General features: G+C 45.4%; 8 protein-coding genes across 8 annotated transcripts; 4 read left to right on the plus strand and 4 right to left on the minus strand.

The window, feature by feature from the left end:
• Positions 1 to 214: 214 nt before the first annotated feature.
• On the minus strand, positions 215 to 3,617 carry TREMEDRAFT_73079 (uncharacterized protein). The gene is made up of 10 exons (XM_007002151.1): positions 3,604 to 3,617; positions 3,276 to 3,498; positions 2,934 to 3,227; positions 2,502 to 2,876; positions 2,370 to 2,451; positions 1,716 to 2,324; positions 1,595 to 1,669; positions 1,390 to 1,550; positions 1,112 to 1,225; positions 215 to 1,067 (listed from the first exon to the last, which is right to left on the minus strand). The coding sequence occupies exons 2-10, from the start codon at positions 3,459 to 3,461 to the stop codon at positions 327 to 329; spliced, it is 2,637 nt and encodes an 878-aa protein (XP_007002213.1). The 5' UTR covers positions 3,462 to 3,498; positions 3,604 to 3,617; the 3' UTR covers positions 215 to 326.
• A 1,156-nt stretch (positions 3,618 to 4,773) lies between these two features.
• On the plus strand, positions 4,774 to 9,035 carry TREMEDRAFT_25835 (uncharacterized protein; the record flags this gene model as incomplete). The annotated part of the gene is made up of 13 exons (XM_007000616.1): positions 4,774 to 4,816; positions 4,866 to 5,010; positions 5,056 to 5,119; positions 5,167 to 5,383; positions 5,441 to 5,612; positions 5,651 to 6,021; positions 6,089 to 6,191; positions 6,237 to 6,855; positions 6,968 to 7,351; positions 7,557 to 7,675; positions 7,944 to 8,023; positions 8,067 to 8,315; positions 8,608 to 9,035. 13 exons carry the CDS (start codon positions 4,774 to 4,776, stop codon positions 9,033 to 9,035), a joined length of 2,994 nt encoding a protein of 997 aa, XP_007000678.1.
• A 2,589-nt stretch (positions 9,036 to 11,624) lies between these two features.
• TREMEDRAFT_59660 (uncharacterized protein) lies at positions 11,625 to 12,736 on the plus strand (the record flags this gene model as incomplete). The annotated part of the gene is made up of 4 exons (XM_007001708.1): positions 11,625 to 11,663; positions 11,704 to 12,306; positions 12,357 to 12,428; positions 12,476 to 12,736. The coding sequence occupies 4 exons, from the start codon at positions 11,625 to 11,627 to the stop codon at positions 12,734 to 12,736; spliced, it is 975 nt and encodes a 324-aa protein (XP_007001770.1).
• A 396-nt stretch (positions 12,737 to 13,132) lies between these two features.
• On the minus strand, positions 13,133 to 15,509 carry TREMEDRAFT_42374 (uncharacterized protein). Its single transcript, XM_007000962.1, has 6 exons — positions 15,405 to 15,509; positions 14,893 to 15,212; positions 14,327 to 14,626; positions 13,811 to 14,113; positions 13,673 to 13,724; positions 13,133 to 13,551 (listed from the first exon to the last, which is right to left on the minus strand). The coding sequence occupies exons 1-6, from the start codon at positions 15,448 to 15,450 to the stop codon at positions 13,343 to 13,345; spliced, it is 1,230 nt and encodes a 409-aa protein (XP_007001024.1). The 5' UTR covers positions 15,451 to 15,509; the 3' UTR covers positions 13,133 to 13,342.
• A 709-nt stretch (positions 15,510 to 16,218) lies between these two features.
• Positions 16,219 to 19,447, plus strand: TREMEDRAFT_59662 (uncharacterized protein; the record flags this gene model as incomplete). Its single annotated transcript, XM_007001709.1, has 6 exons — positions 16,219 to 16,455; positions 16,699 to 17,689; positions 17,861 to 18,309; positions 18,475 to 18,728; positions 18,783 to 19,001; positions 19,354 to 19,447. The coding sequence occupies 6 exons, from the start codon at positions 16,219 to 16,221 to the stop codon at positions 19,445 to 19,447; spliced, it is 2,244 nt and encodes a 747-aa protein (XP_007001771.1).
• A 292-nt stretch (positions 19,448 to 19,739) lies between these two features.
• TREMEDRAFT_24836 (uncharacterized protein) lies at positions 19,740 to 22,210 on the minus strand (the record flags this gene model as incomplete). The annotated part of the gene is made up of 7 exons (XM_007000488.1): positions 19,740 to 19,925; positions 20,207 to 20,293; positions 20,470 to 20,616; positions 20,800 to 20,874; positions 21,060 to 21,231; positions 21,578 to 21,804; positions 22,019 to 22,210. 7 exons carry the CDS (start codon positions 22,208 to 22,210, stop codon positions 19,740 to 19,742), a joined length of 1,086 nt encoding a protein of 361 aa, XP_007000550.1.
• A 498-nt stretch (positions 22,211 to 22,708) lies between these two features.
• Positions 22,709 to 24,074, minus strand: TREMEDRAFT_16005 (uncharacterized protein; the record flags this gene model as incomplete). Its single annotated transcript, XM_007000356.2, has 5 exons — positions 22,709 to 22,745; positions 22,793 to 22,867; positions 23,034 to 23,129; positions 23,176 to 23,201; positions 23,259 to 24,074. Coding segments are annotated over 5 exons (1,050 nt in total), but the record flags the coding sequence as incomplete, so codon positions are not given.
• Positions 24,075 to 24,812: 738 nt separating this feature from the next.
• TREMEDRAFT_59665 (uncharacterized protein) lies at positions 24,813 to 27,235 on the plus strand (the record flags this gene model as incomplete). The annotated part of the gene is made up of 7 exons (XM_007001710.1): positions 24,813 to 24,838; positions 24,883 to 25,002; positions 25,055 to 25,104; positions 25,305 to 25,331; positions 25,561 to 25,841; positions 26,125 to 26,159; positions 26,377 to 27,235. 7 exons carry the CDS (start codon positions 24,813 to 24,815, stop codon positions 27,233 to 27,235), a joined length of 1,398 nt encoding a protein of 465 aa, XP_007001772.1.
• Between the last annotated feature and the right edge of the window lie 13 nt (positions 27,236 to 27,248).

The following is a 27,248-nucleotide window of genomic DNA, read 5'->3' on the forward strand; positions in this document are numbered from 1 at the left end:
AATCCTCTATCACTACGACATGCGACACATGTAAAGATATGATGATATGCAGGGAGGTAAGATGATGTTGGAATGACCGGAAGTATGGTGAAAAGTGCGAAGATTTCACACTCGATCAGTTGTTGAAACGGAATGCGGGGCTCCGAATTACTATATGACGCTGCAATGCTGCACCCTTTACATATAAGATACCAGAATGCGAAGATATGATAATCATACAGTGAAATTTGCAAGTACATACGATACAACAGGTCCTTTATGAGAATGGAAATGCGAAAGACAGTAAAAGAACAAAAGACAAGAACAGAGAACGAGAATAAGAACAATCATGATTGATAATCACTTCCACCTGATTGATAATTCCTATTCTGATCCGATTGACCTAATTGACCCATCTGTCCCATTTGACCAAGAGGCAATTGCATTGGTATTTGCATTTGTCCTTGACCCGGTTGATTGATACCGAATCCTCCATTGAGTTGAGTCGTACCTAATGATAATTGATCATACACATTGGGTTGTTGTCCCATCTGACCCGATTGACCTGGTGCAGTAGACCCAGAGGATGCTGCTTGCTCCCTTGACATCGCCTCCCCCCTTTGGATCCACGCCAATACCGCCTTGAACTTGGTGGGATCGGCTTGGAGATCAAACTCCGGGGCTAAGTTGAGATTATGTTTCGCTGCCAACTGACGGATCGCCATCATCTGTTGAGGAGTCATTTGAGGTAATGATGGACCTTGTATACCTGGTTGAGGTTGGGTGGGTTGTTGAGATTGTATATTTGACGTAGGTTGGGAGAAATTGGGAGGACGGAAATTAGGTCTCTGAAGACCTGGTTGATGGATTGCAGGTTCGGAGTTTGAAGGACGACGTTGCAAGGAAGGGAATTGTTGGGAGTTCATGTCAGATTGGATAGTTGGGTTTAAGTTGATCTGAGCGTTGACATTTGGTTGAAGGGAGGGATCTGGGTTTACTTGAGAGCCAATGCTACTTTGAACGGAAGATATGGAAGACGACGTTGATAGTTGCGAGGGCTGTGATTGGCGATTGGGCAATGGGACGTTCTTTAGGTCAATTTTCACGTCTACCAAACAAGATAACGACTTACCATACATACGACAGCAAGCATCCTCATAGTCCTTTCTGTACCACCCGGCACCACTAAACTGGATCCGAAGATGACCAAACCTCGATCGGATGTTCCGAAGCTTATGAGGGCCATCTATGCGTCAGTCCGTAACCACTGGGCATATTCTCTGTGAGGGACCAGGCGAACAGTCATGCTGAGTTGTGGACGAAGGGGTATTCGGTGACAAAAGACACAACACCTGGAAAAACAGGGATAGAAGTCGAATCATGGGAGAGTGTGAGGGACAAGTGACTTACGGTACCCCGCTGGGACATGCTCGAAAGAAAATTTTGGTATTTCGTAACATTTTGCGGATCCCCCGTTGTGGGATTCAAGGCGAGAAGAGGTGTGCGGTTCTTTTTGACGAATTCTTGGATCCCGATCAGTGTCATTTGCAAAGGAGCGGTGATCACCAATTCTGCTCGATCAGCAAAACATCGCATACGCGTTGATGGGGCACACCTTTTGGCCATTGATCCATGTGGAAATCAGGTATACTACCGGTGCTCATGAGCATGGCTTCAATTGATAATCGATCTGTCCGTTAACTCCACTCCATCCCTGACGTATCTTTTACTCTCACTTTTATTAGCCGTCCCCCCTGGATATACTATATCCCCAGACCATATTTTCGCCCCGATGGGTCGACCAGTCTGCGTGGGTGGACCTTGGTTTGGTTGATTCGTTTGCCCAGGTTGGGCTGGCAAAGGTTGTTGTGATTGCGAGTTCTGTTGCAATTGTTGTAACTGTTGTAAACGCATGCGAGCGAGCATCTGTTCTTGAAGACTGTTCGATATGTTGGGACCTGATGCATCACCAGCGGTCGCAGAAGCATTGGCAGCAGCAGCTGCTGCTGCTGCTATGGCCGCTGCCGCGGCTGCGGGATTCATAGCTGCCTGACCTTGTCTTTGTTGTTGTTGTAACATGAGCAAATGCTTGAACTGCTGCATGGCCGGATCGTTCATGTCTAATCCTCCCGCTTTGGCAGCCATGAGACTCCTCCAAGCCATTGCTTGTTGTGGTGTCAATGAACCGTTTTGGAGGCCGTTTTGTTGTATGAACCGAAGCATAGCTGCCTGAGCTTTGGCTTGAGCCGTCTTCGGGTTGTTCTGATTGGGATCAACGAGGGTAGATGGAGTAGCAGTGTCTGTGGCTGTACCGACCGCAGTGGGTGAAGGGGAGACCGCTGTATCTATGATATCAGCAGAAGAAGGTAAGAGTAAAAAAAAAGACATACTGGAATCTATTGAGAATCCGGAGAGGCGTACGTCCCATCCTGATGGACAGTCGAACCAGATATCATCTTCGGCAGGTGAAGCCTGTCACTTCAGTCATGGAATAGTAGTCAAGCGATATGAGCAGGACTCACCGATACGCAAAAGTCATGCAACGTTTTGGCCAAACCGGAGGAAGGTGACTGACCTCTCAAGATCAGAGAACAATCCACATCCCTCACTCTACACTTGTCCGATAATTTGGTCCATCCTTGTCCATCGAACATGGTATACCAATGCCGTTTCGAGACCACCTCATCGGAGCTATCGCTGCCCGGAGTCATGTTCATCGTCTCTTCACCGACCGGAGAGAGCGCAACGAGAATCAACGACCTAGGTGGTGGAATGGGCGGTGTAGACGGTGGGGTGAGCATAGGAGCTAAGAGAGTAGTGGCACCTGCAGGAAACAAGGACGCTATCGTTTGTCTCAGAGAGGTGGGGCTATCGGGAAGCTTGGGACGTAATAGTAACTTGTATATCAGCTAGGCCCACATTTTCCTCTAGGCAGTAAAATGAAAGAAACTGACCTCTAATCCTCCTACGACACCGGCGATGAGGCATGCTTCCGAGCGTTTGGAATGTGCATGATTGGGGCCAGACAAGGAATCCAGATCCAGTTGAGATTCATCAATGAACATGTTCCAAGAATCTTCTGCAAGCTTGTCCGCCATACCGGTTGCGAAATGAATTGATAATCTTGGTAAAGATCCTAGGAAGGCAGAAGGAGAGGCGAAATCCTTCTTGATAGGAGTGACAGGAGTGGCAAATGCACCGATGATATCGGGAGGTTCGGAAGGAGCTATGAATAGGGCGATTCGTACCTACCTCCATCAGCTAAGGGGTTGGATGGGATCAAAGGACATGCTGACCTGTTTCTCACCACCATACTTCTCCATTAGACGTTGCACGAGCCTATGAACTAGACCGCCAGGTTCGATGAGCTTGAGGTAGTCATCTTTAGGCAAAGCAGATTCGAATACAAAAGTCGCCAAATGGGGGTTTGATGAAGTCGAAGCCGAGGATGATACTGATGGTCCAGGATGGTCGATATCCATGTTGATTTCTTCCGAGTCTGCTACACCTACGAGCTACCTGCCAGTATTAACAAGAAGAAGACAAGTACGAGGGTATAGGAGGAGGAGGAGGAAGTAGAGTAGACGGTTTTGGGGGGGAAAGGGCAAGTGTCTCCTTACTTACTTACGGCACGTTCGGGTACTTACTCTCGAGGGGCGCGTAGGGATAATCGCGACGGAGCTCGAATTAATCCCGACGGAAATTTGGCCATTTCACCCATTTCCCTACACTACTCACCCAAATCCCTACACTACTCACCCAAATACCTGCACTCTCTCAATATTGCAAATTATGAAGATGTAAGACATGTAGAATGATCCTACAGAGTCCAGGATGCATAAAGTGCACAGAGATTGGGTGTATCATGCATATTGACAGCTGTAGAGCGGTTTTTACACATGTTTCGGACCTGTTTCGGATTATGTGATCCCCCCCCTTTAAACAGGAAATTTCACTTTCGGACCACTTTCGGGCCGAAACGCATTTTCGGAACTGTCAATATGCATGATACACCCAATCTCTGTGCACTTTATGCATCCTGGACTCTGTAGGATCATTCTACATGTCTTACATCTTCATAATTTGCAATATTGAGAGAGTGTAGGGATTTGGGTGAGTAGTGTAGGGATTTGGGTGAGTTGTGACTGGATTTGGGCCAGTTGTGACATGAAATGGGAGAAATGGCCAAATTTCCGTCGGGATTAATTCGAGGTCCGTCGTGATTATCCAGTTTCGCTCTCGAGGGTTTCGTACAACCGTGGGAAAATTGAGCCTCTACCAGGCAGCATGCAGCATCGACCACCAACATGTCATCGGGTTCACCTCTCCTCTGCAGCTCTGCTCCTTTCATACAACACCTCTCGACTCAACTCCTTAGCGGCTGGAACGCAGCTAGCGAAGCTTCACGGGAAGAGGAGCTACGCAGGCACATGCACCTCGGAAGCTCGTAGTCAAGCAACTGCCGTGTCAAAATGGGTGAGTGACATCTCCGAGGGATTAATCTACCTTCAACTCCCGCTGACCCTTCAGACCAAGCCATATGGCGGGGTGAGTCCTCTCGCATGAAAATCTCCTTGAATTGCTGACAACATCAGGGCTCAATGATAAGATGTCAGAACATCTCCACAGCGAAAGCTTCTCAACTGACTCACAGCTATGAACGTCGCAAAGCCGCCGCTCATGACCTCGAAAAGTTGGTTCTCCCTGCACCTTCCCTAAAATCACTCACATACCAGGCAGATCATCGCTGCTGATAAGGCCAAGACGGTGGCTATCATCGAACAGCTATGTAACATGCTCTCGCCTGTTCACTCTGCAACTCATGCACGGAATGGAGGTCAGTGCAATCCTCTCAAACTGTTGCGAACGGCACACTGACCCCTGAGGACTCATCGGACTGGCGGCAGTGGCTATAGCATTGGGTCAAGACGTCGCCCCATTCCTGGGAACTATCATACCTCCTATACTTGTTTGCCTTCAAGATCCTGAAAACCGAGTGCGGTATCACGCCTGCGAGAGCTTGTACAATGTGTAAGTGTTCATTCCTTGCTTGTGCTTGATCGAACTCATGGACAGAGCCAAAGTGTGTAAGGGAGAAATACTCGTGCACTTCAACGAGATTTTTGATGCTCTCAGCAAAGTAAGTCGTATACCAGATATGACTTTTATCGAGCAGCTGACCAGCAGCTGGCGTCTGATTCCGAACAATCGGTCAAAAGTGGGGCCGAACTACTGGATCGTTTGATGAAAGATATCGTCTCTGAATCAGCACCGAACTACGTCTCAATATTCCCAGGAAACGTCAATATCAACCCCAATCTTCCTCCGCCTAAAGATGAAGCGTATCAAACACCAAAGCTACAAGCAACCATGGGTCTCAGCTCAGTGGCGCCATTAGAAAAAGGTCAAAGTCCAGAGACTTTCACTTCTCGAGGAATCGAGCCATCACCCGCGAGATCAGAAGAAGAGAAAAGGGCATTCTCCTTGGCAAGGTTCATCCCATTGTTGGAAGAGAGAATTTTTGTCATTTCACCCGCTACGAGGATGCATTTGGTGTCTTGGCTGATGGTGTTGGACTCGGTACCGGATCTGGAACTGGTGGCCTGGCTTCCTCACTTCTTTGAAGGTTTACTGTAAGTGTATGGGAAGAGAATTTTGGCTAACGGTCTAGTAAATACCTCGCAGACGATAGTGTGGACGTACGATTAGCTACGGAGGCAGTCCTTGGTGAATTTCTGCGCGAGATTCGGGAAATCGCTCTGGTACAGCGAACGGCGGAAGAAGAGAGATCGAGAAGAGAAGCAGAGTCATTACGGAAAAGAGGCAGCAAAGGGACTTTGCAAACGGTCGATGATCCAGATCAGGTTATACTGGACGATCAAGATGAAGAAGACGGCGATGGAGAAGGAGGAGAGGCAGACGAATCTTACGCCTCCCCGGATGGTTGGAGGGATGACTCTGGTCCTCTTGCAAGAGGAGAAGGCATATATATTGATTACGAAAGTTTGGTGGATATCTTGATCGCCAATCTACATTATCAAGGTATGTCCCTCACAACTATCCCCAACACATTTGTCTGATTTTTCAGATGAGTTGATACAGTCAACAGCAATGGAATGGCTGTTGGCCTTTCTTGACTTTGCCCAAGATGTTGTGGTCAGACAAACACCAAAAATCATTCCTGCCATTTTCCCCAATTTGGCCTCCCAACAGTGAGCCCTTTTGCTGCTTTTGTCCTACTACGACTGACGTTCGAGTCGGACTATCAAATTGGCCGCACATGAAATCAATGGATGTCTCTATCGGGTCATTCAGACTCTTCCTTTGCAAGTCCCCGAAATGTCCCCTCCAACCGCCTCCACCGTAGCTCATCCGCAAACATCAATCTCACTTCCTTCCGCCATCGCCCTCTCTTCCCTGGCAGGCTCCCCTCCCATCGCTAGCAATGCCATCAACTCTTCTCCCGCTCAGATACGTAAAGACGGGGTCGAGCCGCCAGTCATCAACGATCCCCTCGAGGCAACGTCTCCGGCGTCCAGACCGGGTCCATCGCAGCCGTCTTCTGCGGGGCCGGCCATCACAAGCATCAAAAGTAAGACATCGCAAGCTGTACCAATACCTGAGCCTGTCACACCGAACAACCCAGAGTTCCCTCCCATTAGAGGTCGAAGTAGGCCTGGATCACCTGTCAATCACTCTACAACCGCACAAGTCGGGACGCCTATGACGCCTGTTGAGGAGATAGTGGATTATGATCCTTTTAGTGTTCGGGAAACGGTTGACGTTTTGACATTACAGTTTGTGAGCGATCATGCGGAAACGAGGATAGCGGCGTTGGAATGGTTATTGATGCTTCATCTGAAAGCTCCTACAAAAGTGAGTCTTCTAGCCTTTTCACTCCTAAGCGGATGAAACGCAGACACTCTCTTTCTATGGACAAAAACCATAACATTATTATGTGTCATGTACGACAAATCGCTGACCACAGATTCTATCAAGAGACAGTGGAACCTTCCCAGCTTTACTAAAGACCCTTTCGGATCCGTCAGACGATGTGGTCAAACATGATCTTCAACTCCTCGCCCAAATATCAGCCTCATCAGAAGATTCATACTTTACGAGTTTCATGAGTAACGTCCTTGAACTTTTCTCCACCGACAGGAGGTTACTGGAGACTAGAGGAAGTTTGATCATACGACAATTATGTTTGCATCTTAATGCAGAGAGGATATTTAGGACTATAGCTGAGATTTTGGAAAAAGATGATGATTTGGATTTTGCAAGTATGATGGTGGTGAAGTTGAACATGATTTTGATCACTTCTCCTGAATTGGCGGATTTCAGAAGGAGGTTGAAGAATCTAGATTCGAGGGTGAGTCTTTGGAGTCCTGAATTATCCATCCCCTGAACGTGAGATGGACGAAATGCCCGGACCTAAGGATGGACAAGTAAAGCTGCCAAGATACGAAGCCTGAGATGGGTAAAATGGGAGTGAATCAGTGGATGATCACAAGAGAGATGTTGGCTGTGAATCAAAGCTGAAAGTCTGGTTGAGATGTCTAGGTGTTGACTCATAGGACGGACAAATGTTGTTCAGCTCGTTATACAGATCTTGGTGTCATAACGCCGTGGCAGTTTTCGCTCTTTGTCTCCTCGCACAGGCGTACGAACATGCTTCTAATTTATTGCAAATATTGTGAGTGCTCCAAGTCATGATCAAAGCTTTGTTCTCTTCTCGAACCTTTTTCTCCTATGTCACTTCAATGGTTTTATACATTCGTCGGCGGTAAGTTTTTTGGAGAAAATCTCGAAGATGTCGACGTGGCGGAGATGAAGCGGCTTATCGGCGACATTTAAGGGGGAAGCATATGAGCATATGTAACTGCGATTCAAATGAGTGAAACATGCCATCATTCACATGGCGGTATGGCTTAATGGTAATGATAAACCCATGCTAATCCCAGTGCCGACCTAGAACTTACCGTCCCCCTCCTTGTTCAAATCGACAAATTAGTCATGTTGATAGAATCACCCGTATTCACAAGTCAGCTTCTCTCGTCTTCAATTGTCCCAAAGCTGATGTGAAGATCTTCGATTACAACTACTTGAACCTGACAAATACCCCTTCCTACCTAAATGTCTCTATGGACTGCTCATGATCCTCCCCCAAAGCAGCGCGTTCGTTTCGCTCAGAGCTAGATTATCGGTGGTGTATTCTTCGGGATATACCAGTTCACAGACTAAGGCTGTTTCTGGAGGAACGTTTTCCCAGGCTGGGACGACTAGGAGTAAATTAGTAGGGAAGGATGAGATCAAATGGATAGAGTTACTTTCTCGTCAGTGCTTCTGTCTTAATTTTCGACTCTCTTCTTACTTCATCTTACCATCCCTATACTCTCCTGATCCTTCTTCACTCTTCCTCACTCCCTACTATTTCGTTTTCCGCCCGCCTGTCTCATCTCGGCAATTCTCTTTCGCTCGGATATTAACTCTCTGCGTCTCCATCGTAATTCACAAACAATCAACGGGTCTTCCATCCTCTCATACGGCAACCGACCATACCGGTTTAAGCATGATATGAAAGACTGAAACATTGTCAAACCAACGAACCAAAGTCCTGACCTACAGACTTTCGAGCAGTTCAAAATAAACATGAAAAAGCTCGTCGACAATTAGAATCCGGTCAAATGACATCACTTTCTTCTGCTCATTTTTCCTCCCCATCACAAACATTCATATCTGGTCCTTCTTCTCATCTTCAACAATCAGCTCCTATAGTATCGAAAAATACATTGAAAAAGAAGATTGGTTCTTCTCGTCAAGGTTCACATGATGGATCTGGACTTGGATCAGGGGGCAAGTCTGTTGTTGGAGCGACAAACGGTCCGAGTCCTTTGAATCCTAGACGAGGGAGGGATTCAACAGGTGGTTCCATAGTGGGATTAGGAGGTGCTGTGGCGAGTATGAATCCGGGTATAGTCAGAGGGGTCAGTCCTCCGGCTGGGAATACGACAAAGAGGAAGATCTTATCTGGGATCAGAAGAGGGAATGGGTGAAGGAAGTGATGTCGATGGGGTGACTCGTGCCTGTCAGATAGACGTACGAAGATACGATGAGGTAAAACGAGGGTGTCAGGAGGGATCGACTGTTTTAACGTACATTCTGGGGAAATCTTTCTAGTTTAGACAATGGAAGATGAGGCTTGTTAGATGCAGTTCAGTTGAGAAGGATGAGATTAAGATAATGCATGTGAAACGAATAGATGTCTTTGTTTTTTTCTTTTTCATACAGTCCATGTGTCGTACTGAATACATTTATGAGCCTATTTACGACTTATCTGCTTTCGCCTGCGAAAGTACATATGATATTAAGATACATGATGATGTGTCTGATGGTTGGTTTGGAGTCATTGCGCTCCTGGCGTTGTCGATACAGAGTAGGTACAGCAGGCATTTGAACAACGCGATGGGGAGAGGGTATGGATTCGAGTAGACGATGTCTGTTGATTGAGAAGAAGGATTTCAAGTAGATGTATGATAATTGTGTTGATCGTCGAAAGAAGTCATGTGAATATATCAAGTGATTCGGAAATCCAGCTCCAAACCTCTTCTCCTCCCGATTCACGCCCCAGAAAAGTTGTCTTCATAAGACTTTTCCATCCCACTTTCTCAAATGCCAAACCTCATATCGGATCAACCTCCCATTTTCTCCCCTTCCCCAAACCTCATCTACAAATTCAAACTCGAACTCGCTTATCACGCCACAATCTTCTCTTTCCCCGAACCATCCAAATATCCATGTTCAAACACACTCATCAACCTCAACCTCAACCCCTACCTTGTCCATTCCATTGAGTACGGTTCTGTGCTCCCCAAGGTACTTGAGCCGATTGGATATATTGTGGTTGAGATGACCTTGATTGAAAAGAAGTATGGGGGTATGATCGGATTGAATATTGAGGTGTATTAGGACGACCTCCTGGCCAAGAAATGACAGGATGTTCTTTACTGTTTATATCAGTTTTGAATTCTTTGCTTCTTTTACGTTACGGAAATATAATTTCCAACACTTCTTTGATGATTGGTGTGTTACTTCTTTTACAGAAATATAATTTCCAACACTTCTTTGATGATTGGTGTAGTACTTCTTGAGAAATATAATTTTCAACACTTCTTTGATGATTGGTGTAGTACTTCTTTTGGGAAATATAATTTTCAACACTGCTTTGATGATTGGTGTATTACTTTATGTTTTACTTGGAAGGGATTGGAAAGATGATGCAATGATGTTTAAGGTCTTTTCTGGGATGGCGGGCTGTTACCTGGGAATGAGAGATGAGTTGGGTTGGTTGATTGCATGATGATACGATGATATGATGATATGAGGAACTGGGTCAAGAGAGGATTGAAAAGAAAAAGGAAGAGAAGAATAGACATGAGAAAAGGAATAGAAAGACTGACGGTTTAGAAATACAACTTCCCATGTTTCCTTTCTCCCTAAAATCACTATCGACTGATACCTGTCTACCGACCGACCCTTTTTCAGTAGAGGATGGATTGTGAGCTGTTGGATCTTGCTCGAGTACGACTTGATTTGGTCGTAAGGTTTATACTTCAAGCCTTGAGTTTATCTCTTCTTCTTGTCGTCTTGTGTCCTTGTGTCTTTCGTGTCGTTGTGTCCTTCGTATCTTCGTATTCTGGCAATGTACCGAATCTAACAGAGATCAAAAAAATACTTGGATGATGTCAAAGTTGACTACTTGTCTCCGTGATCTTAAGAACGAACCAATACACTTCACAGGCTATTTACATCAACTCAAACTCCAAGAATCCAAAACAGGGTCAGTCCCTCTTTCGAATCGTCAACGTCAGTCATGTGGCTTGCGGTGTTGGCGTGTTAGCGGGTTAGCGGGAAGATCAGTTTGAGATTGGTGGGAATGTGGGGGATTTAAGAAACGCCCACGTTTGATCAGCAAAGGTTTCAATCCCCTTTGATTTTGTAGGATTCCCCCATGTCTCAATCTGTGACATCTGACATTAGTGAGATTCTTTGATTGGGTGGTTTCAAATAGATGGGATGATCTCTCTTGTGATTCTCATCTCCGTTCGCCAGACTCGCGACCACTGGCCGTTATGAGGGTCATCCGGTGGTTCGAAAGGTCGATGGCCGATGGGGTCATGGTATTATGAGATTGATGACTTGATAGGTCAGATCGATCTTGAACCTTTCGATGTTTACCCTGATCTAAGTTGAACTCGCTGTGTGGATGATGGATGATGCGTGAAAGAGGTGGATATATACAGATCGACAGGGGTTGAAACGTTTTATTCCTCTTCCGCTTTTCTCCTTGTGATTCGTACTAGGTATTGGGTATGCCAATATATTGTAGGCCTACTCCTGTTCTTCCTCCAAATCGTTTCATCGTCTCACCTCGGATCCCATTATTCGGACGGATGATTAATCTATTGCATAATGAATGAATTTCCATGTCTCACTTGAATTTCGTTATTCGGGATCGACGGCCGGTGTATGTTCGCGAAGAGAAGAGAATCTGGATATTGATTCATCGTTACTTGTTACTTACTTTCTGCGTCGCCTTTCTTTATTCGATACTTTCACCCAAACTTCTCAATACGACGCTCACCATGAGCTCTGCTACCGTGACACAGAATCAGGAACTGCCAGTAAGCGGTCGTTGACTCTCGAAGGTGAAACTGACTTTAGACATGGCTCGACCAAGAGCTAAAGATAAGATACACTTCGATTCAGCGTATGAGCGACACGAAGAGACAGGTGGAGTGGGAGACCAAAGTCTTGGAAGATGTCCGAGTCTTATGTTCCCACAATCTCGACGATGCGTGGCGAGCGGCGTGGATTCGTGTGCAAGGTAGGGTGGGAGGTTGGCTTCGCTGGCTTCCTCCAAGGAAGGAGGATGAAGTGAACATCATCGATGACCGGCTTCGAAAAATCCTCACCTCACAGAATGCCCATGTTCGCTCTGTAGTCATAGGGACCAGCGTGCCGCTCTATCCGTTGGACCGACTAGAAAGAGTGCAGCGCATCACATATCCTCTTCTTAGATGTCTTCTGAGTGTCGAAAGGATGCGAGCTCCGAAGGAGCTGGAAATTCTCCCCGACTGCGTCAATGTGGATCAAGGATCGGATACCGAAGTTAGGTTTGAGGTTTCCAAGAGGGAGGATTTTGGTTTTCTGGAAATAGTCGTGGGATGGTTTCGTTTCGAAGCGAATCCGGTTTTTTTCTCATGCCAAATGTCGACGAAGCATGTCACGGTTTACGACTGCCCCATGTCTTCGAAGGTCAGGACTGTACGTATATCTTTCTTTATAGGAAGCTAGACAGAGATTCTGATTGACAGCTGTTGGAGAAAGTTGTCTGCATGCTTGGGTTGGACAACCAAGAGTGGGGATATCTGTCATCACAAGTCATGGTGAGCGATACCGCGTGGCATGCAAACTTGGACGGACTGACGTGTAGAAATCATATGGCTGTAAACATGAACGGGCGGGATTGATGTGGTATCTTCTTCACCGTCGGTCGAGATATTTCAGGTTGGGTTCATTGAGTCTTCTCGACGGGTCAGGGGTAGCGAAGAATGGAACTTGGTCGGACAAGGGACGAGAAATCGTGTGGAAGGCTGCGGTCAAATGTATTGTGGAGGAGGCAGAATACGCAGGAGAAGTGTGGAAGAGTATTCACAAAAGGATGCTACAGGGTGGGGGCCATGACTTCTTTTGACAGATGAGGATTGTGTGTTGAACATGTGGAAGATGAAATGTTTGAAATTCCCGGTCTTTCGTCTTTGGGTTAAATTCCGAGAGTACCGAGTGTTTATCGTCGCATGGGATGATCAAAGATTTGAGAGATCGGAGTGGTGTGGGACAATGAAATTAGAAAGGTATGGAGTCCCAAGAGTCGACGGATGTGGGGTGCGGGTGCGGGTGAAGGAGTAACGGTGATTGAGATCGTCTAGGATGTGGGATTAGCTGGCGGGATGGCGTTGAGGCGTAAAGCATGGAGATGCGCAATGCGGAGTGTGACCCATGGGGCCACGGAGCATGGAGCACTGCAAGATCATCAATGACAGGTAAGTTAGGATCAAGATCGTAGGACAGTGAATGCGAATGAGTCCGTCAACTCGGCGACAAGATTCATCCAAAATTCTATCAACACCCTTTGAATTATTCACCTATCCCCTAAACACCTTCATATCTAGCCATTCACGATTTTGATTGCCAATGATGTCACTCATGACATATCACTCTCACTCCGATCCTATCTCAAACACTAAAGAGAAAAGGACGACCACCTCTACCCAAAAATGATACGGGTAGGTTAAGTGACTCATGACGACTCAGCCACATGAGTGTGTTGAGCCAGACGTTCGTTCCTCGCCACACGGGCAGCTTCCATCCTATGAGCGGCCTGAGATCGTTTGCCGAAGAAACTGACACGACCTTCTTGCCATTTCATAAAGATGAGAACGGCGATGACTGCGATCCAGAAGAACACGTAGGTGAGGATGGAACCGAGGGTGGCGGTGTTGTTCCAGCCTATTTGGTCAGTGAGTGTTTCTCATCCCCCGAAACTCTGATGACTTTTGTCATTTTGAGAAGGCATAGAGACGACTTTGTAGAGAGAAGAGGGAAGAGAGTGAGAACACGTGAGACTCACCAAAGATGGCGTTAAAGATCTGCCAACCACCGTTTGTCGTAGGACTTCCAGTCTGAACATTAGCCGTCAGTCACCGCACACATGGATATTGATGTGTGAATACTCCACAGGAGTTGAGTGATGCAAGGTATTACTCACCTCGGGATTCCCGTACGTCAAATGCCAAACATTCCCTTTCACCTGGAAAGAACCAGGTCCATCGCCCGTCTCGGCCACATCACCACCAACACCTTTCGCAAAGACGTAATACTGGAAATATCCCACACCTTTGGAAGCGAGACCAGCACCAATGAGGAAAATGAAAGTGGTGGAACCGATGAGGAACCAGTGAAGGGTGGTTGTGGATCCAGTGCGGTAGATGATGTAAGCGACGACGATGCCAGCTATGAGACCGACGATGACGGCGATGGGGATAGATGCTGCGGTGACGTTGAGAGATACCTGAGGTCAGTTTCTGTCCCTTGTTGATGACCAGAGGACTCGTGCAGTCAACGTGAGCGAGGAGACTATGGGGAGTTGAGATGAGGCGAGGAGGAAGAGGCGAGTCAAAAGTGGAGAGGGTGAGCATCATCTGGGCGAAGTGTATACACCTATAAGAACAGAAGGAGAGAAGAGGTAAATAAGATTGTCGGAGGGAGAAGTAGCTCAACTCACTCCACCGACAAAGACGATAGCTTCCAAACCTTCACGCATGACAGTGATCAAAGGTAATAAGAACAAAGCCCATTTACCCCCTCTCCCCTCGTTTCTGTCTTCCTCGTTCAAGGACCCCAAAGCTTTGGCTTGGGATTTGTCGAAAGCTGCGGCAAGCTTGTAACGCCATTTGATACGCGAACGATCCATACGGAGGAAAGCGAGACCCATGACGAAGATGATAATGGCAGCAATGATGGAGAATACACCTTCCCAGATTTGTTCAGTGTTGGCCCACAGGTCGCGGACTTGAGTGTAAAACTGAGCATGTCAGTATTTCTACTTTTTACCACCATTTGGAGAGATAAATTGGCGTTCGAAGATATATGAAATTGGAGAGACTAGAAATGTGGGAGATGAGTCGGATAAGCTATAAAAGAGAGAGAAAGTTGCGGTGATCGCGGGGCGTAGAGGGATGGCGGGATAACGGTGATGATGAGAGAGGGAAAGACGGTGACACAACAAAGATGAGCAAATGTCGGGTTCTGATAGACAAAGCAGGAGTGATCAGAGAAGAGATGACGTACCACCGCAATGAATGCCGCTCCAATGGCAAGAGCGATGAAGAACCCAACCAATACTCCAGCCCAAATTTGAATTCTCATCCGACGTACGATACCCTTAACTCTGGCCTCATCATCGATACTCGAACTCGCATCCATCTCATTTTCCTGAGGTAAAGTCTTGTGATCTTTGCTGTCCTCGAACCCTGGAGTCTGAGGTGGGGAATGATGACCGACATGTTCATTTGATGATACGGGTTTATAAGATAGTCGACCAGTCAACATGAGCTGTTCGACGAAGGAAAGTAAGACCGAGACGATGATACCTGCTTCGATCGTCTCTCCTGAAGTTGTCAGTCCTGCATATTTTACTGCACAACTATTTGTTTCTTATCATCTGCATGAGACTCTATTGAAGATGGCGTTTTCATCATCAATTTGAAGGGGACAAGTGGTAAAATCATGTCCTCATGTTTTCGGACCAGCCATCCGGAATATTCCCGCGAATGGAGACAAGAAGTGGATAAATTACTCACGAAAGACGATGAAGAAGATTGGAACGTTGAACAAATCTCTGGCCATCTTGAATACACTCTCTCACTCTATAGAGATGTAAAAGAGGTGAGATGGAGAAAGTATTGATGGTTAAAAAGGCTCAAGTGAAGAAAGAAGGGGGAATAATAGCGCAATGGTTTACTTATCAGATAGAGAAGTATCCTCCTCACTCTAAAGGGCAGAACAACCGAAGGGACATTTGCAAAAAACAGCCCTGAAAACTCATGGTCCGTCTTGGTCCGATTCACCGACAGGCCAGATGATCAGAAAATCCGTTATGCACTCGCTTCTCCTCTTCTCCTCCTCCACCCTTAGCTCGGTTCACACATATGAAGTAAGGATCTCCAAAGCCACCGGCCGAAAATCTCATATCAGATTAGCGAAGTGACAGCACGAGGCCTGAGCAAAAGTTTTCCTTCTTTCTTTTTGGTCGGAAGTGGTAAAATTCGGTTTTCGCTTTCTCCTCGCGGTTCTTCCGCCTTGCCGCCTCAGCTTGGGGAATCAAATAACGGAATCACGCCAACATCCGGCCGACCCCTCAATACGTTGGAGCTGATCTAATGATCTGATATGTGTGGGGCATGAACCTTCGGCCGATATTAATCTCCTAATCAGATAAACTCAATAGGCAACTACATAGGCTTGCGAGATCACTAGCATGCCTATGAGGGGAAACTTGTTCGAGTTGACTCGTCTCATCGCCAAGACACACCGTCTTCCTGGTGCCAGTATCGCAAACCATCATCGTCCTGTCATCTTACTTCCCATGAAGCGGCAAGAGTGGAAGAGTCTATGATGTCTGTCCTCGCTTCCAACCCACCTACTCAGTCTACTTCAAAGATCCCATTGGCCCGACGTGGAACATTGACGAATAACACGCCCGTTTCCGTCAAACGACCGCCGCCACCGGCCAAGACGAACAGCATCACAAGTCAAGTAACGACGAAAGATACTTCAAGTTCGAATGGGACGGTCTATGCGAAACCCAGCAAGGAATGGGTTCTGCCGGAACGTGCTAAACCTGGTAGAAAGGTCAGCTCGGTCGAACCGGATGACGTGGGTTCTTTCTTCTTTTTGTCGGTACATACCACGTGAAATCCCCATTCCATACTTCATACTTTCAGGCATTCCGAGCATCCAACCCATGAGATCAGTACCATGTCCCTCTTGCATATGTCTAGCTGTACACGATGTTCAGGAAGTGAACCAAAGTTGTTTCTGTCACCCATGGGAACAAAAGCAGTCATAGAAGAATCAAAGAACTGACGTATGTAGAAACGTCAATCCCAAAACCGTCTGTCTCAACGAGCCCACAGAGCACGAAAAACGGATTACATATCCACATTAGAAGAACGATTAAGACAGTACGAAGCCGATGAGATCCATTCCAATGTCCGATTACAAGAAGTCGCTCGTGCTCTCAAAGCCGACAATGAGCGATTGAAAAAGGAGACTCATACTCTTCGAGCCGCTCTTGATGCCCAGAATTCTTCGCAAGAAAATTGGTTAAACGAAAAGTTGATGTTGCAAGGTATCATCAATGCTCTTAGGGAAGAAGTTGACACATTACGATCCGGGATCGACAGTGGTCGAATGTCAAATACTGTTGATCTGCCTCGTATAGAACCGCTTTCTTTATCCATACAAAACCATGTTGTCTCTCCGAATGTCGAAAGGGGAACTCCGAGAGAAATTAGAAGAGAAATTTTAACATGTCCTATTTGTCCCGATCCCGATCCTGATTGTCCATGTCAGCAACCGACGACGACTACGAATACGTCATCTGGAGTATTATTCGGTTCCAGAACTTCGACATCTCCACCTAGTCTATTGTCCAATCATAGTCATTCAAATACCGAATCTCCACCACAAATCGGGACACCATGTGGGTTTTGTCGATCACCAGAAGATTGTCTTTGTGTCGATGTGCAAGAGATAGAAACGAAACCGAATATTGACACGGAATGTGATATTTGTAATGCTCTTGGAGGATGTGTTTGTGCTCCGGAAGAAACAACGCAATCCGTACATCATCATATAACTCACGCGACTCAGAAGCAAACGCCACAAAGTCAAATACACCATGTGACGGACAGTACACCGGTGTTATCCGCTGAAATGGATAGAAATGGGGCGATGAAATTACGACTGAAAACGCGAAATGGACCGAAGACGACTGTATGGGCTCTAGAGCCGGTGGTAGTGAAAGAGGCTGTATGTACTGGGGATCCTTCGAATTGCGAAGCTTGTAAAAACGATTCTTTTGGTACGTACTTCTTTGGCTTATCTTTTCCCCATCATTCATACCTACCGTGTCAGAATTTTCATTCTCGTTACCATCCCGTTCTGTCTCTACCCAACGCGTATCATCTCCGAAAGTCACATTTCTTTCCTTCTCGACACAACATTTTCTGATGGTACAAGACACTGATTTCAGGCCGAGAATTCTGTTCGCACTTGTTCCAAGCCACCTCATCCATTCAACCATGTCCCACCTGTCCAGGCAATTGCATGTCCATCGAATCGTTGCTAAATTCTCACTCGTCCTCCCCTTCCACCTCTGCTCCCCGACGATCAAGTAGACGATTCCCCAATTCAGGTAGGAGGTCTTCAAATACAATTTTCAGCTCTCCTCACTCAAATTCGAACTGGAACACTCCTAAACCAAGCAGATCCAACCAAGGCCGAACTCACATGTCATCACCAAGATCGGATTCGGATACTTATCCTAGTGACGCACCATCACAACTACTGTGTTGTGGTGATCCCGCATTGTGCGGGACACATGGGTCAAAATGTTCAGCCATGCCTATGCCCCCTACGCCGATGACGAATGCACTGGAGAGAGATACGATGAGGTGTGATGAAGCTTGGAAGACTCTAAAGGTGTGTCAATCGTCTTCTGGGTTCTAGGCACTCTACACGTTCTTCAACGATGTCACACTCAATACAGGGAGCAAATGACCTACTGGCATAGCAGTTACCTTGATGAGACGTACTAACTAGGCTCCAGGGCTTTTAGTTAGATGAGGATAGTACGCTGACAATGAGGCACACCCAAATGCAAGTTCGGCAAACTTAGCACTTCTAGCGGACGTAGTAGCAGGTCGTATGAAATGTCTCGGTCCTGAAACACAACCTACATCTATCGAATCAAACTCATCACTCTTAGACCCAACTTTACCCTCTATCGAAACTACCAACCTCGGGTCCCATTCTTCTATCAATCTCATTCCCCACGTCTCATCATCCACCAAGGTAGAATCAGCATTCGTAAACCATGATATCGGTTCACATTCCAATTGGTCCGCTACAAATCCCTCGGGGCGCAAAAGTGGGGCTGACAGCTTGCACACTAGTAATGAGAAGGTGATAATCGCCCCGAAAGCAAAGAAGAGAAGGGTCGAAGTCGAGCTTTCGGCCGTGAGGGAAGCATTGAAGATATTAGATAGAACGCCTACGCCTGGAGTACCAACCTTAAACGTGGAAGAGAAGGGGGAATCAAGTATGGCTGTAGATGGGAGACCGGGCTCGGTGGGAATAGAGAATGGAGGAGTGAAAAGACGAAAGATTGGGGAGTGAGTGGGACTGTGGATTCAATTTTGGTTTTCGTCCCTGGGGAAAAGTGTACGGACGGATGAAGAACGAAGAAGTTCTGGAGGAAGGTAAATGGCTGTGTAGATTTATGTGCAAGTATGAAACAACAGGATCACGCCCTCAACAATTAGCTGTAGAATCTGCATTCGTTGTACATTCATGCAAATGGTCCAATTTCCCCCTTTCACATCTTCACTGACAGACCTATATTCACTCTACATTGTTATATTGTCCGAGGCGCATTTCCACATGATCTTACTCCCGTTCCTGCCTAAAATTCTCTCTCATACGCACCATTCATCTTGAAACCCCCGGTAGATTGACACCGTACAGTATATCCCGTTGGGCCGATACATGGTCAGAGGACCATTATCATCGCGAGTTTCTTTCTGTGACTGCATATATGGTGAATCAAGCCGGAAGATGAAATAAGAATGTGATATGATATGGAGACAAGCTTGGGCTTCAGAATGGCACTTAAAGGAGTTTGAATGTACTTTGTTCAACTGAGGAAATGTCAAAATGTTGAAATGTCGCAGACGAGAGAGGTTGTCTCTCGAAAACTGTCGGAGGTGTGAAATAAATGGGGAAATGAAGGTTTTAGCGTAAGTTGAAGAGATAGAAAGAAAATGTCATGGAGAGATGGGAAAGGGGAAGAGATGAAAATGTTATAGATCGAATAATTCAGGATCATGATAAAATTGAAATAATTCAATTCCCTACATGACCTTTACATAGGTAGCATCTACTTGTTGAACTTGAGGTAAAGCTAAAATGACTTTTCGTCTATAATTAACATCGTTGCTTTGACAAGGATTACCTTCGAGATAAACCGTTGTGAGGTTCGGAAGTGGTGATAGTTGAGTTTCTAAAGCTGAAAGATTTTGGATTTGGTTATTACTTGCCTAATCATCAGACTCCCTTCTATCCAATTTTTCTATTTTGTCTCCTTATGACAATCACCCTTTTCATACTCCATACTTGGTTGTCCTTTTGCTCGAAGATGTTTCCTTTCTTTGCATTTACTGCTGTACTAGACTCTATCACGCAGAGTAATTCTACACGCCTTTAATCTTCATCTCCAGGGACGAGGGGAAATGTGCGTCATAAATCGGAGCAGAAGGTTTGGAAGTGAAAAGGAAGTGATCGCGAAAGAAAGAGTAGAGCAATCAAAAAATGGACTCACCCAGAATTCTTCCAATTGAACAAGATGAGAAATTCCCTCTATCTCTTCAACCATATTATTTCCAATGTCCAGAGTTGTCAACTTTACCTTTCCTGATTAGCTATGATCCGGCGAAGTGACATCTTCATCATCTCCACGATCGCCATTCATAAGTTTATACTCCTAACGATATCCATATGAGAACAATCACTTCACAAAATGATTTTTCGAACTACGCTGATCGTGTTCGACAGCAAGATGAAGAGCGTGAAGATCTCACTCACATTCTTCTCTAAACCTTCAATCTTCTTGATACCATTATGTGACAAATACAGTTCTTCGAGTGATATCAGATTTTCCAGACCTTGTATCTTTGTTATCCTATTTGATTGAAGGGAGAGGATACGGAGGTTTGTGAATGTTGTAAGATTCTTGATATCAGTCAAGATCAATCCCACCACTTGTGATAATGTCGTCTTTCTCTCTTCACGTTCCTGGCCTTTAAAAGGCAAATTAGACAGCGAGAAGTGCAATACGAGTATGTATGATGAGAGGGAGGATTAGATACCATGGCGAAGAAAGGCTTGTGAAGGAGTAAAGGAAAAAACGTTCACCTCTAGAATACGGATCTTATTTTTCCCCAACCATAACTCTTCAAGGAGTACTAATTGATCAAGGTTCTCGATCGCCTAAAAGTCAGCTTAGACCTCCGTACATTTCTTCGTCCTGTAGCATCCACGAACAGCTTCAACACTAATTTATCTATCTGACCTCCCACCACACCCGGTACTTCTGGCATCGGCATACAGAGACTATCTTCAAAAGCAATGGAGGGGCCGGATCAAGAAGTATCAATAGAATTATGTCGACTCACCCGTATCCTATTCCCACCCAACTCCAAACTCTTCAAACTCCCAGCAGCCCAATCTAGACATCCTTCTTCTACGTGGGATATCTTGTTCTGGACGAGATACAAAGTATTGACTTGTTTCATACTCGGTAATGTGGGAGGATGACGGATGTTGTTGAAGCTCAAATCGAGGGAGCTATGATCAGCTCCTCTTCAAGATCACACTGAGCCTCTTCAAGTTCAATCGCTAGTCGGTGATGGAGGCGAAATTGGAGTTTATGAGGGGAACGAAAGCCCGTCGAAACGGTGTCATAGCCAGGGAGGGATTTACGGATGGCGGTATGTGAGCTGGATTGCGATAAAGGAGTGCTACAACTTCTGAGATGTGGAAGGAAGATCGTGATTACGAAAGAATCGTAGAAACAAAAGAGAAAGTATCTGTGTGAGGACTAGACAAAATTATAAATTGACAGTCGAATCAAAGTAAAAACAAATGGGAGAGAAATGGAGGAGAGACGAGAAAGAGAAAATCAAACACTCACGTCACATTCTTGCACCCTTTCAATTCTTCATCCTCCACCACGGGTCCTAAACGATTATCATACAAATCAATCTCTTCCAATTCTTCCAACCCATCCAGAGCCTGTGGCGGCAAGGGGGATATCAGTTCGTTTTGTCTCAAACACAATCTTTTGAGTTGTTTAAACCTTCCCAAATTTAATGAGAGAAGCGTGGGGGTTTTCAATCGGAGATGTTGCAGTTGAAGATCCTATGTGGTCAGTTACAATTCCGTTTTCCCGGAGTTCTTTCAATTCCCAAGGTTTCACATTTATTCAGGAGGATGTTATCGCTGTATATGGAGACTCATCATCATTGATTTATACGGAGGACCATCGTCTCAAGATTGAGCGTTTTCATTGATGACGAATTGAAGAGTATGTGGAGGATGAGAGGATTGTTTGAATAGAAGGTTTGAGACTCACCTCTGTATCATCCCCATAACCTTTCAACCAATCACCTTCTTCTCCTTCCTCTTCACCATCATGATATACTTCATCCTCTGGCTCACTATCTGATAAATAGACGATTTCTGCATCACCCAACCTCGCACGAGGTTTAGGTTTTACTTTCCCATCTGCTTCTTGACCCTCTTCAGTCCTTATAGCATTCTTCATACCTCCTTGTAGCTCCTTCGCTTGTCCTAAACCTTCGACGATTCCTTCCTTGTCATTTGCGTTATTTTTCATCTTGAGACTACTCGCGTTTCCCATACCGTTGACTCCTTTCTCGTCACCACTATCAATGAAATGGCCACTCTCAACACCCTCCACAATTGGCGCGATCACGATAGGAACCTCCGATTTCCTATTCGACCTTTCTTCATCGGTCAAATGATTTGGTTCATCTGTAGGGTCGGACATGTATATACGATAGGTTTGAGATGGAAGTGTAAGGTAAGATGAGTGAGTTGATTGGCGGAAGGAGAAGGGAAGAAGTCGGCCTCATGTCTTTGTCCGTGTGGTTCTCCTCAAAGTGGGGCTCCACAACTCCAACCTCGCAAAGGTCACAAGACAACATGCGTATATGTATGCATCTATAATACAAGTAGAGGGTACCATGGAAGTGATGAGGAGTAGATACAAAAACAGCCAAACAATCACTCTACGACAAGATTACTTGCTATTTGTACTTTTCCATCGACCGAAGAATCTGGAATGAGTCAGTTTTAGGGGAAAGGAGATGGTTGGGGGACTTACCCGTGCCAGACTACACGAAATGGACCTTGATCACCTTCTGAAGCGTCGGCTCGAAAGCTGTGCAATGGCATGATGCTGTAATCAGCTATGGTACATCATCGGGTGATCAATGGTGAGGACGAATGAGGAGGTCAGCAAAAAGGGAGATGAATGGGAGTGAAGGTGGAGCAGTGGTACAGGCCAGAATAGGTCCGACGGGAAGTAGAGAAAAGGCGCAAGAGATAAATTAACAATAACCCACACAACATCTCCTATCCTCAGAGGACGAGTTATACCTGATATTTGTTGAGGAAGAACACCATACCGGACTAGAAGATATCGAAGGACAGCATCGGTACTTCCTTGTCAGCTCGGAAATGTATCATGAGGAGTTGATGACTTACAATACCCCAGGACCTGTCCAATCAAGCTGTACGTACATGAGCATGAAGCACGAGAGTCGCGTCAGAAGATACAAGTCACTTACGATATTTTCTGACCGTTGCGATATTCCCTCCAACCTACTCTTTCTTGCCTTCCTCAACCCTCGACCGAGAACGTCGAGCATAACGGGATGGTTTGGTTTCGCTAATAAAGTCCATTGAACAATTTGTAAACCCCTCGCGAATGTTTGTTGTCTCCAATCCCCACCATCATACAGTACATCATTCTCCAAAGCTATCACCAAAGCGGGTTCTTCGTCCTCATCCATATCCTCATCCTCATGTTCTTCCACTTTCGGTTGAGCTAATCTAGCCAGAGTAGGTAGAGCCGCAACCAGGGGATCAACGACGGCAATATCGTATTCTCTAGTCCATTCTTCAATGGGTTTAATACAAGCTGTATCCGTATCTGTATAAACTCCTCCATTCAAGAGTAAAACGAGATATCTAAATAAATCCGCTTTGACAACGCCCAAATCGTCTTTCAATGATAAAATCTCTTCGACGACATTTTCTCCTCTGGTGAAGGTTCGCTGTAGCCATCGTTCGATCTCATCGTCTGATACGTACATTGACAACCAACCCGGGTTCTGGTCGATCCAAGTTTTGAACTGCGATGGTATTTCAGCAGGAGGTCGAGAATCTGTAGTGTAGATGTATTTCGGTAATTGTTGGGATTTCCCCATTGATAAGAGAGACAAATGATCCAGAACATTTCGGAGTAAGGTAATCTCTATAAGGGCAGAGTTGGTAGGAGCGAAGAAATCGTAATATGTAGTAGTCAGATCGGAAAGATAACCTTCGTATGTTGTGTTACCGAGCGATAAACCTAATACGTCTTGAGCAGATACGACGTCGAATTGATCAGCCTTATGGGAGAGTATTCGATGGGCATCACGAACGACGCTTTCGAGATAATTGTCTTTCTGAAGATGTTCGGAAGATCGGAGGGAGAGGAAAGGAAGAGGAGGTGATAATTGATAAAGGGTCAAGAAGCCGACGGAGAGGATGAAGAGAAGTGATAAATGTCGAATGAAAGGCCGAGTAGGAATTTGAACCATGGTATGGAATGTAAGAGTGTCATTCGATAGACTAGATATGAAATGTTCCTATTTGGTGTTCTCTTTCTGGGTTTTATACGCCCGGTTCCTCTTTTGACCCCTTGGAGCGATATTGTAAGATGATAAAAGATGGGTCGTCGAGGACTTGCCACTCTAGTAGCTAGTGACCGAACGGTCGAAATTGATGAGCACCGGGCGCTGGTGGTAAACCGTGTGATGGATTGAACTTGGGGGGATGAGCAATGAGAATGTTAGTGACTGGGACGGATAAATGACAGGAAAGCATGGTCAGCTGCTGCGTATGGTATATCTACTGCCTGCTGCGCTGCGGTCAACAAAGTGGTGTAAGTACTACTGTGCTCGTACATGTGGAGGGTGAAGAAACAAGACGGAAAAGTGGCGGACCTGCGGAGAACCGGAGAAATAATTGACGGGGTTTTAGCAAGGCACCGTACTATCTTGTCCCACTAATCAGCAATTGAGCAAACTTTATCACAACAACCACTTTCCATCTTCGGAGTTAGAGTAGAGAGTACAATGGACGTGAGGGATGCAATACCAGAGTGAGCCATCTTGAGTTTGTGGAGATGGCAGAGCTGACTTTTAGTCTGTTACCTGTAGAGAGGGAAACGGAGGCTGGACCTTCGACCAGAAGGTTGGATAGACCAAAAGTCCCGTTGACTCTCCTCACAGGGTATTTAGGAGCGGGCAAGTCGACTTTGCTACAGTGAGTTTGGAACAATTCTAGAAATAGGAGGAAAAGAAGAGCTGATGAGGAGGTATATATTAATGGCGGATCATGGGTATAGAATAGCGGTGTGTATGAATGGTCAGTCTTTCAAACTGACTTCACCTTTGATTCCCGATACCTCCGTGTGGAGATCTGCCTGATCGTGCTGCTACGAAGACTACTTCATGAAGCCGGAATGATAGTGAGGATATTGGAGACATGGTAGGATCTGGAAGGTCGGCCAGATAGGAGAACAAGTCATTGAATTACGAGTGAAAAGGACCACCTCTAATCAACAGATTTTGGTGATTCTACAGATATAGAACGTGAGTCGCCTTTTCTTTTGGACATCATGAGATTGCCTTACTACCATTCAACCTCACCATCTGTCTCCCCTCCGCCCCCCTCCTTATCCCCGGCCCTTCTCCCCTCTTCCTTCCCGCTGGTCAATCTCATTACACAACTCTGATCACCAAAAACGCGTATCAATATATTGAAGGAAGTTCTCTCGGCACCTCTACAACTGACATCCGGAGGAAGATCATTGACGGACAGAAAAGAGTTTAACACTCAACGATCCCACTTCTCAAACCCAAATCTCTTCTTTCCTCTCATTACCAAACGGCTGTTTATGTTGTTCAGTGAAAGATATGGGAATAGCCGCTATTGAAGAAATGGTAGCTTCACTTCCTGGTGGTATAGATCGAGTTTTAGTGGAATTAACAGGATTGGCAGATCCTGGCCCTATTGCTAGACGGTTCTGGGAGAATGAAGAGATGGGTGATTTGATTTTAGATGGTGTTGTTTGTGTGGTTGATTGTAGGAATGTCACCAATGTGAGTATTGTCTCTGTTCTTTCCTTTGTGAAATTCCCTTCACTTTGTTTCATTATTCTTTCAAGATACAATTGGTCATCTGATTATCAATCTTTCCCCTGTATCCTCCAATGTCGATATCAATCGATAACATTTTTTTCATTTCGGATCACAAACCCTTCTGTTGTCTGATAAATCTGGATTTTTCCGTTATCTTTTGAAGGACGCTCGTGTTATCGATTTGGAGACATTTGATCATTCTTGGACAATAGTAATGATCGACAAGTTGATGTTGACAAAATAGCAATTAAAACGTTCATCAGAAGGAGAATGTCAAAAGTATGTTTTCTGTTTCCTTCTCTCTAATCATATTCTACTTCCTCATCACCATATCTACTCTGTATCAACCATCTACTCTTAAACGACCATAAGATCATTAATCCCAAACGAATAGATCACCAATCCCAAACGAACAGATCACCAATCCCAAACGAATAGATCACCAATCCCAAACGAATAAATGACCAATCCCCAGCGAATGAATGACTAACTTCAGACAAATAGCATGTGCCGATCTGATTCTATTGAACAAAACAGACCTCGTCCCCTCACCCATCGTCGAAAATGTAAAAACAACAATTCAACATTTAAATCCCACTTTGAAAATCTCCAAAACGGTTAGGTCGGAAGTTGATCTTGAGGAGATATTCAATTTGAGGGGTTATTCAAATGGGATACGTCCAGTTCTTGATGATAATTATGATCACGTCTGTGGAATGGGGTTATGTAAAGAGGAAGGTTGTGACCATGAACACGGGCATGAATATCGGAAAGGACCAAGGGGAGAACATGAATATGAACATGAACATGAACATCGAAAAGGACGAAGGGAAGAAGATAAAAATGGAAATGGACAAGAAAATGAAAGAGGGAGAAAAGAGGAAGAAACAACTCATCAACATGATCATTCGATACATAAAGGAATATCAACCATTTCAATCCCTATCCCTTCTCTTTCCCTCGACCAGATGAAAACACTCAATATCTTTCTTGAAGATTTACTATGGACCAATAAACTTTCAGGATACGATTCTTCCCCAGAGGTATTACGTACAAAGGGGTTGGTAGTTTGTCAAGAGGGAGAATACGTTTTACAAGGTGTTACGGATTTGTTCGAGTTGAAACTTATCACATCGAACACTCTTGTTGAGGAAGATTCCTTGTCACTTGAAGATGACGGAGGTATGGAAGATGCACCGGGAGATGGGCATAAACAGGGAGGTATGGATGGACACGGTCAGGGACAGGGAGATGGAGATGGGGATGGAAAAATCACCGGGAAGATAGTTTTCATAGGTTCTAATCTGGGTGAAGTGAAACAAGCATTCATCAAAGCTTTAGGAATAAACACATGAAGAATGCATAGTG

This window comes from Tremella mesenterica (genome assembly GCF_000271645.1).
Source record: "Tremella mesenterica DSM 1558 unplaced genomic scaffold TREMEscaffold_1, whole genome shotgun sequence".
NCBI lineage: Eukaryota > Fungi > Basidiomycota > Tremellomycetes > Tremellales > Tremellaceae > Tremella > Tremella mesenterica.